We start from the raw sequence: 9,885 nt of genomic DNA, 5'->3' as shown, positions 1-9,885 counted from the left end.
TGCGAGCGCGGCCGCCGCCTTGGAAACGGCGAGGGGGTGCGGGTGGTGTGTGCATGTCTGCGTCTCGGTGGCAGGCAGGGGTGAGCCCAGCCACTCACCTTCCAGGAAGCGTGGATTCCTGGAAGTGAGGGGAACCGCCGTCATTTCGCAGGCAGCGGCGGCGGCACGGTGAGCAGGGGCCCACGGCTGCAGCCAGCAAGAGCTCAGCCCAGGGTGTATGCATGGGAGTGTGTGTGGGTGGGTGTTTTTTTTTGTGTGTGTGTGTGTGTGTGAGAGAGAGAGAGAGAGAGAGAGAACGCTTGGATGTGCTTGAGGAGGGGGCTGCAGAGAATGTAGAATGTATATGTGTATGCGGGGCGGGGGGCGCTAGGCTACAGCATCTCTTTCCCAAGCCAGTGCAGGGGCGGGGGTGGGGGGTGTGCACAGGGAGCGGGAGGCAGATGCCGTTGCCCTCGTGCCCAGCAGACAAAGAGGAACCGTTCGCACAACAAATGCCTGAGAGAAGCAAGTGTGTGCAAGAGAGAGATGGATGGGCCCTCGGGGTGGGAGGGAGAAAGGGGGCCCCCAGGGAAGGCCCAATCCTCCGCCAGCTGGGGAAGCCAAGGCCCCAAGAGGTCATGGGGCCCAGGACGTGGGGCAGCTTCAAGGCGCTCAGATCCGCAGAAAGCCCCTCCCCCACCAAACTCAGGCACTGATTCCCTCCTCTCCCTCCTCCTCCAGGAGGGAGGTCGCTCTGTTGGATCTGGGGACGGACAGTTCCCTCCTTCTCAGGGGTGAGAGGGCTCAGCACAGTCTGGTCTCAGGCCGGTGTGGCTCTGTGGCCCTGAGTCCTTTCAGATCCCGGGCAAAATGCTGGTCTAGTCTCCCTGCCGCCCCGCCCGGCCTGTGCCCCTGGGGCCGGCTGCCTGCCTGCAGCCCTGGATGAATCCGCCCTCTATCAAGACAAGGCCTCCGCTCCCTTCCCTTCCAGAGGAGCTCTCAGTGACGCGCTGACCTACTTTGGAGACTAGGTTTTCTGATTCCAAGAATTTGGGGGTGGGAGGGGCTGTGAAACTTTGGGCTGCCTACCCCTGGATCTCTTTCTACGGAGGTTCCCTTGAACATTTCAGGGTCCCAGAAAACTTGGTTCAAGCACTGCTCAAACAGTTGTATGCGCCAGTCCCAGCTACTAGGCCTCCCTGGAAAGAGGGAAGGGGGAGGGGAGAGGCTCTGGATGGTAAATCAATGACTCCTCCCTCTCCCCGCAGGAGGGAATCGTCTGCACCTTTAGAGAACATGGGCTTTGGGAACTGGGTTCTGTGAGGTGGGAAAACCCGGGTGAAGAACAGGAGAGACACGCCCTTCATCAAGTGGCCAGGCGAGGAAAGGCCACCGGGTGTGGAGGCAGAAGAGCTGGGATGGCCTCGCAGGGGCCACTGGGGTGCTTTGAGAGGGTGTGCACTGCGTCAGCCTCCCCCGCTGCCTCCATATCACTCCAGGAGAGATGGGTCAGGTGCCCCGCCGGTGGACTGTCTGGGCCATGCTCAGTTCTGCAGGGGCTGCTACTTTTCAGGGCTCATGTTGGCCCTATCTGGGTTTTCCCTTCTCCCTCTCCAAGGTAGCTGCTGACGTCTAGAATTCTCAAAACACAGGTAAGAGGTGGCTGACCTCTACTTTCACCCAAAAAGCCATCCTGTGCAGAGGCCTCCACTTATACAGGACATGCCAACCTGCTGAAAGCAGGGGAAGTTTGGTTTCATAGCGCAGTGAAGCAAACACCCTCAGAAATTTTCCTCTAATATCCATGATTCTCCAGAGACAGGGCTGAAGAGGGCCTGTCGTGTTTCCTCGCCCACCTTCCTGGTTTCTCTTCTGCCTACCATGGAGCAGGGACTGGTTTTCATCCGCCTGAGCGGTCCCCGGCAATAAAGCAGGGTCCTGAGTGTGCTTGTTGCTCTGCAGTGGTTTTCTGAATAGGCTTAATGAGCAGGAGGTGGGAGGGTTGGCTGGTTCTTCAGAAAGGCTATGGCTTTCAAACCAATAAAGCTTCTTTCAGTTATGTCAGTCCCCTTGGTCCCTGTCACCCTGTCCAGACGTGGCAGGGACTGACTGCCTGTCCCCATTCCAATTCCTTCCCTCTGAAATGAAAAACGGGTCAGAGTTGTCTTCCCTTACATTACCCAGGAGTTGTCAGTGACTCTTAAATGTGTGCCTGATCCACCCTGCTGTCTCCCTCAGTGCATGCCCATACTTCCTCCACAAGTCCCACTTGAGGGGGGGGAAAAAAAAGCTAGAGGTCACTTCTACAATGGTGCTTGAATATCTGAGGGGGATACTCATCATGTCAAAACCCAACTCTGGCTTCCCTGACCTCGTATAATCATTTCCTGCCCTGGCATGCTAATGGCCCAAAAAACGATTCCTTCCATCTTAGACACACTCTGTCTTGGGCCCTTTCCTATACCCTCAGAGCAGGAGCCAGATAAAGTTCCTCCTTTCTTTTCACCTTGTTAAACTCTGAGAGCATCCTGATAACTTTCCTATCTCTAAAAGCCAGGCATACCATGAGCCATGATCTCTTCTGCCTCAGTAAGAGTATTTGGCAGATATTAAAAGCTGTATGTTCTGATCATTGAAAAGGACTGGGGGAAAGGAGAATTGAGCGCTGTATCTCCACTTCAAAGGCTGTAAGCCATTGGTCCACTGGCCAAATTCAGCCTATAGATAAGTTTGGCTTGCCCCATGAAACATTTTCTTTTTAAATTGAGTCATTATTTTTATATAAAATCTGGATTTTTGATTTCTCTTAAACAACTGGAAGTTTTGGCCACACTGGCTACACACACACACACTCCCACACGGACACTGAAGAGCTGTTGCTCCCTGAGGAAGGACGTATGTTTTCCAGTTCATGACAGTCCCCCCCATTCTCTTCTGCTCATTATTCTAACCCAAGTCATTCATTTATATACCCATCTGCCCCCTCTCCCAGGCCTTTGAGGTTTGAAACCCTGCTCTACTCTCTATTAAATATCATGTTTGCTGGCAACTTCAGAGAACAGAAGGAACTACATCTTTCTTCCATCTCTTTGCCTCAAATCATTCCTCTCTAATAGTCTCTACTCATATTCCTCTCTTATTCCCTTCTCCTATCACCCAAGAAGCCTGGGAAGAAAATCACGAAGGAATGTAAAATGACCAAAATAAATGATTACTATCAAGCACTACCACGTGTGGGTGTTGGCCCTGTGACTAGGGCACTCAGAGGTCTGTGGGGCTGAAGGCGCTGCTCTACAGGGGTGTCTGCTCCTAGCCCCTTACAAAGAGAATGCACAAGAGGGCATACCAGACATATAGGAGCGGCCATTGCAGTCTTCTATGTCCATCTTAGATTCTGCTGAAAAAGAAAATAGCTGCTATTAGAAGCCAGAACTGGGAAGGGAAGAGGTTTCTCTCTAACATCCTGGAGTTAGCAAGAAACCTAAAAGCTCACTTAAGTGTGCTCTGAAGAAGAAAAACCTCATCCCTTATCCTGGTGAGGAAGACAATGTACCCTGACTTACAAACCCTGGGGCCTCCGCCAACCCACACCTTCTGTTTCCCAGGCTCTGGGGTGGAAATGCTCTCATTCCAGAGTGGTCCAGGTTGTGTTGTTCTGAGAGGAGACCCTTTCCTTGTGGGTGGAGCTAATGCTGTAGGAAATGAGGCAGGTTACAGCTCAGCTCAGTCCAGCCCTTGAGAGGCAAAAAAAAAAAGTTCCATAAGGGCTCTATACCTTGTTAAGGATGGGGTAGTAGTAAGAGGAGGAGGCAGGATTCAGTCGTTCAAGGGATTCTGTTTTGTGTGTGTGGCAGGAGGGAGAGGACAGGAAAGTAGAAAGTGGAGGAGAGTAGCCCACCGCAGGTTCAGTGAGGAGAGTTCTCTACTGAAGGTATATAAACAAATTAAACCTTTAAGTGGCCCTCCCCACCTTCTTGTCAATACTTTGATATGCTTGTTGCTTTTAAAGAAGGGGGGACCCTGGATTTGAAATGCAGGTTAGCCCTGGCCTGTTTGGCTCAGTGGATAGAGCACTGGCCTTTGGCCTGAAGGGTTTGGGCTGAATTCCAGTCAAGGGCACATGTCCTAGTTGCGGCTCGATCCCCACTAGCGGGTGTGCAGGAGGCAGCTGATCAATGATTCTCTCTAATCATTGATGTTTCTATCTCTCTCTCCCTCTCCCTTCCTCTCTGAAATTAATTTAAAAATAAAATAAAAAGAGTGGGGCAAGGAAATGAATAGCCTAAGCTGCCTCCAAGATTCTTGGGTTTGAAGGATCTCACTGAGGCAGGTAGATGCAAATTTGGTTTGCTTATAATATTATATTGATAGAGCCAGGGGTGGGGGTGGGGGTTCTGAAGGGCACACAGGGGTAAAATCTATTTTTTATTTTTCTGCTTCTTTCCTCTCCCTGGTTATTCCTTTTTTTTTTTAAATCCTTACCTGAGGATTAAAAAAACATTTGTTTTTTAAAAATGTATTTTCATTGATTTCAGAGAGAGGGGGGGAAAGAAAGATAGAAACAGCAATGATGAGAGAGAATCATTGATCTATTTGCTGCCTCCTGCACATTGCACTGGGGATCAAGCCCACAATCTGGGCATGTGCCCTTACCAGGGAATCAAACTGTGACCTCCTGGTTCACTGGTTAATGCTCAACCACTGAGCCACACCGGCTGGGCTTTACTGATTTTAGAGAGAGAGAAAGGGAGGGAGAGAAAAAGAGAGAGAAACATTGATGTGAGAGAGAAACATTTATTGGTTGCCTCCTGCACATACCCTAACTAGGGATTGAATATGGGACAGCGCTCCAATAACTGAGCCACTCGGCCAGGGCATCCCCACCTCGGTTATTCTTGTCTAGTTCTGAGAGACATCATACGTCTCTAAAAACTCTCATGGAAAAGCCTGAAACATTCTCAAAGCAAATCCCTTAGATTTAATCAGAGAGATTGCTAGTCTCACCCAGGAAGACAGGGTCTGGACAAAATATTTCTCTAAGTCCTCCCTGGGGTATACTGAGCTTTGGAACCAGACAAGCCACATTAACAAGTGGTTCCTTAAAAGGTTCCCTTAGGGGCAATGATTAAAAGAGCCCAAGTCCACAGCGGTTAATGAACTTGTACCTTCTGGAATTAGCCAGAGAACTTGCAGTCGTCAGAGATCCAAAGATGGGAGAGGGCGGCCTGGTACTCACTTTCATTTCCAAACCATTAGCTCCAAAATTGCCCTTTGGGATTGTTCAATATCACTGCAAAGTTCAAGATGCCACAGGTGACTTCCCTAGAACCCCCTGATCCCTCGAGTGCAGGAGAAGCAAAGTGAGTAGGAGTTTCTCAATTTTCTGCTTGGAGAAACTGAGGCTCATTGCAGTTAAGTGACTTGTCTCAGGGCTCATGGTGAGACTGAGGAAAATGTATACACGTCTCCTGCCTTTCCGAGACGTGTTCTCTTCGTTAAACCATCTTGCTTCCTTTCAAAAGCCAAATTACTCAAGGCCTTCATGGATCACTTGCTTTTTCCTGGTTCTAACATCAATTAAGGCATAAGACATCTTTTCCGTTGGTGTGATCCCTGTGGGAGTGGGGTCTGTTACTTAAAAAGGAAGAACAAGTTGAACAGGTTCTACCAAGAAATATGCTAATGCAATTGTGTGTGTGTGTGTGAGAGAGAGAGAGAGAGAGAGAGAGAGAGAGAGAGAGAGAGAACCAGGGGCTAGCTAGACAAGCACTAGGTGGGCAGAGCAGTTGAAGCATAGCATCCAGCTAACCCTGGCTCTCACTCTTGGACACCTGCCCAAATGGGCCCAAAACAATTCCATAAGGATCTGAAGGAGTTGGTTTGAGTTGGACTTTGTTCCTAGCAGTAAACTGAGCTCTTCTGCTTCTTTTTTTATTTTATCATTTTTGTTGTTGCTAATCCTCACCCAAGGACATTTTTCCATTGATTTTTAGAGAGAGAGTGGAGGGTATTTTTCCATTGATTTTTAGAAAGAATGGAGGGGAGGGAGAGATAAGAGGAACATTGATGTGAGAGGAATATCGAACCTGCAACTGAGGTACGTGCCCTTGACCAGAATTGAACTGGGACCCTTCAGTCCTTGGGCGGATACTCTGTCCACTGAGCCAAACTGGCTAGGGCAGCTCTTCTGCTTCTTAATTCCTTTTAACAGGTGCTCTATGACACATCTTGGGCAAAACAAGTCTTTAGCCGCCTCTAACTGGTCTAAATACCAGTTGGTAACCCGGAAGCCAGAGGGCATTGAGATTCTGTCTTGGTATTCTGAGGAACAAATCAGTAGATGAACTTCACTATTTGCTCAATCCCCAGGTGGCACATCCCTCCCAACCTTCCTGCTCCCCATCCCTCAAAGCACCTCCTCTCCTGCCTGGCCAGGCAGGCAGATCTTAGTGTCCCCTTAGAGCAGCGGTTCTCAACCTGTGGGTCGTGACCCCTTTGGGGGTCGAACGACCCTTTCACAGGGGTCGCCTAAATACATCCTGCATATCAGACATTTACATTACGATTCATAACAGTAGCAACATGACAGTTATGAAGTAGCAACGAAAATAATTTTATGGTTGGGGGTCACCACAACATGAGGAACTGTATTAGAGGGTCGCGGCATTAGGGGTTGAGAACCACTGCCTTAGAGGAACTGGGTCAAATTAGGCAGTGCCAATTGGAGACATACCACAGCGGGAGGAGGTACAAGGATCGAGAAGTTAGTTACACCAGACAGGTTTGGCTCCGAGATCTTGGGAGGAAACTGGCTTCATAGCAACACAGATTCAGTGATAGAGGTAGGCACACTATGTACGGTAAATTCAGTTTAGCGAGCTGCATACAAAATGACTAGAAACAGCTAGTCTCCCAATTCAAAAGGAAGTATCTCTGTGAGGACAGAGAAAAGGCTGGTCACTGTAATCTCTGTAGACAAATATTTTTTTCTCTGTTCTTTTGAATCCACTTGGCACCATAACAAGAGTCCTCCATGGCCTTGGCTTTCTCCCATCAACATGATGTCACATATGAACGGGAAAGGGCATCCCTCCCAGACAGATTCCAATCACACTTCCTGACAAGTAGCAGGTGAGGATCAATCCAAAGTCTGGCTCCCAAGGTCAGGTCAGGCATCAACTACCATCCCCATCTCCTCCAAAACATTCCCGCAGTTCTATTGGTGACAAAAATGTCAGAAAGTCAAGTTTTCTCTATGTAGTGGCTCTGAAAACCTGAAACAAGATGGATATCATGAGGAATTAAAGCTCCTCAAATCCTCCAAGGAAAATGGTTTGACCCAGTGACACTCCAAAATTGAAATTCAAACACACTCCATGTAGCCTAGGCGGTGAGGGGGATATTGTTGGGAAAGAGGATGAAGGTGGAGAGTGTCAAGAACCCATGCCATCGTTTGATTTTTAGTCCTGAACTGCAGCAGGGAGAAGTGGAAAAAAAGTTTCTCTGGTCTGCCTTAGGACCTGGGATCTGAGGTAGAGCCCAGTGATTATTAACAAACAGACCTTCCCACACGCCTGGGAGGGAGGACTTCAGGTACTACAAATAGACCAAACCCACACTATCACTCTCTCCTTCCTGTTCCTTTCTGAACTGAATAAACAGGGAAAAACCAGGTTGGAATCACATAGCTGGCTCTGCTCTCTACCAAGGCTTTGCAAAATTGCGGAGGGGGAAGAGGTGGAGGGTAGAGGGAAGAGGTGGAATTAGGCATGGTCTGCAACCTGACTGCACACCCCTCTCAAGGAAACAGACCTGGACATGGAGCAGTTTGTGGCTCTGAAATGATCTTTAGGGACAACCTAGCACCCTCTGAAAGAAACCCACTAACCTTTCTCAGCTCCTGTGTCTGTCTGTACAGCAGAAAGATCTGCCTCATTTTTTCATCAGGCTGTAGGTGGTCACCTTCTGTCTATACGTAACATAGGCAAAGACATCTCAGCTTCATTATCCACGTGCATGGGGAGCAGTGCAGAGGGCATGAGTCCCCAGGTCACTCTAGGAATGGCCAGCCTCTAAAATAAGAAGGGGTAAGAGCTGGAAACGAAACACCCGGGCGGTGGGAAAATATCACCTTTGTCTCCTCCTAGATCTCAGGCGAATGCATCTTTCCTCTTGTTCATTGCGCTCCCCTGTCCTCCCCATGTACACTGTGGAAGAGAGAGAAAGCTAAGGTTTATGGGTGGGAGGAGAGACAATCCTATCCCTCCTGTACCTCATTTCAGAACATTAGGAATAAGAAAAGGGCCTAAACAGTTTAAATCACTAGGTCTGATGCACATGAGATGATACTGAGTTTTTTGGAGTACACTCTTGAGTATATAATCCCTGTGTTTATAGAAAGGCCCCACAGTCACTGTGTTCAGCTGTATGTTTGGGTAGGGTTGGGGAAAGTAGAGCAGGGGAATTCAATTTGAGTTTTATAATGATCAGTTTTGAAGCCAAAGATGTCCAAAACAGGGTTAGCTATATCAGGTGAAGTTTGAAATCACCTAGAAGTTGCCCCCTGGTGGGTAGGCTCAGCTGGTTGGAGCGTCGTCCTGTACACCAAAAGGAGGCGGGTTTGATTTCAGGTTAGGGCACATACCCAGTTTTCACATTCAATCTCCCATCAAGACATGCAGGAGGCAACTGATCAATGTTTCTTCCTCTCTTTCAAATAAAAAATTTAAAATTACATAGAAGTTTCAATTAATTACTCTGACTGGGGAAGGGTGGCAAAAAGGTGGGAGAGATAGGAACAAGTGCTTTTGGTGGCAATCCTGGACAGAAGTCCCTAACGCATGCTGATCAAAACAGCTCACTGATGTTTGGGCCACAAAGATGTTTTCAGGCTCCTCTATAACAAAGAACCTTGCTCAGACACCCCAACCTGGTAAGCCTCTCCTCACGTGGAGGGCCTTGGAGAAGGGGTACTCTAGGAGCTGGAGTATCTTGGAGCTAGAATGGAGTTGAGAGATATCTCCAATTTCTTGTTGTCTTTTTTTGTTTGTTTTTTAATTGAAGAAGAAACTAAACCCAGAGTCACCCATTTGGTCGGTGATAGAAGTAGGACAAATAGAACCCAGGTTACCAGTCTGGGGGTCTTTCTACTGTGGCATAAAGTTAAATCTTGCCATAGCTGGAAGGTTTGGGGCCACCCTGCTTGCTTTTCTCTTGGGTGCTAAAATGAATAGTTTCGGGTTTACATCTTAGTGATTGAAATCCTTGAAACTAGAAACACAGGTTTATAGATGGGAAAAGAAAAAATCCTCTAGCTCCCATGTTTCTTTTCAGAGATTATAGGCCTGAGGAAAAAGCCAACCTAGACACTCACTAAATATCTTTAAGGTAGAAACAGGGCTTCTTGGCTCAAGGATCATCCAAGCATATATATGATCCTTCCAGCAGAGTTTACAAATCGATGCTATCCCCAGAGGGACCAGGCCATTCACATCACCACTACTCTTTCTTATATGTTTTCATCTGATAAACCTTGAACTTGTCTCTGTGTTTCCAATACAGAGTCCACAGCTGTCTGAGAAGAGGATGCAAATCCAACAGCCTGGAATTCAGAGCCTTCTCCAGCAGGGTCAAGAGACCAACAGAAGGGAGTCCCTCTGTGGCACTGTCTACACCCACAGGATCCCACACTCTTGTTTCCACAAAGTAAAATGAGGCTAGAAATAGCTGCCCAACAATAATTTATCTTTATTTTTTCCTTGGCTATTTTGTGTGTGTTCTGAGGGAAGAGAGATGGCCAGTTTGAGAGAAAATAATTCCTTTGTGGATGTTGTGGGGGAGAGGCTGGGTGTAAAAGGTGGGATGTTCCTCCGATGTTGGGGAGTATGAGCTGCAGATGTCCACCCC

The 9,885-nt window shown here is 48.2% G+C and overlaps 1 protein-coding gene across 1 annotated transcript in view; it reads right to left on the bottom strand.

Moving 5' to 3' along the window:
* IKZF4 (IKAROS family zinc finger 4) overlaps positions 1-9,885 on the bottom strand; it is a 26,993-nt gene that overhangs the window by 14,544 nt on the left and 2,564 nt on the right. Inside the window, 3 exon segments of the mRNA XM_015557429.1 lie at positions 3,326-3,376; positions 7,868-7,948; positions 8,111-8,186. Of these exon segments, the coding sequence (XP_015412915.1) occupies positions 3,326-3,346 (21 nt within the window). The 5' untranslated portion in view covers positions 3,347-3,376; positions 7,868-7,948; positions 8,111-8,186.

The sequence above is a fragment of the Myotis davidii genome, unplaced genomic scaffold (assembly GCF_000327345.1).
Source record: "Myotis davidii unplaced genomic scaffold, ASM32734v1 scaffold509, whole genome shotgun sequence".
Lineage (NCBI taxonomy): Eukaryota > Metazoa > Chordata > Mammalia > Chiroptera > Vespertilionidae > Myotis > Myotis davidii.
Note: the sequence above shows the minus strand (reverse complement) of the source record. Positions and strands in the feature narration are given on the sequence as shown.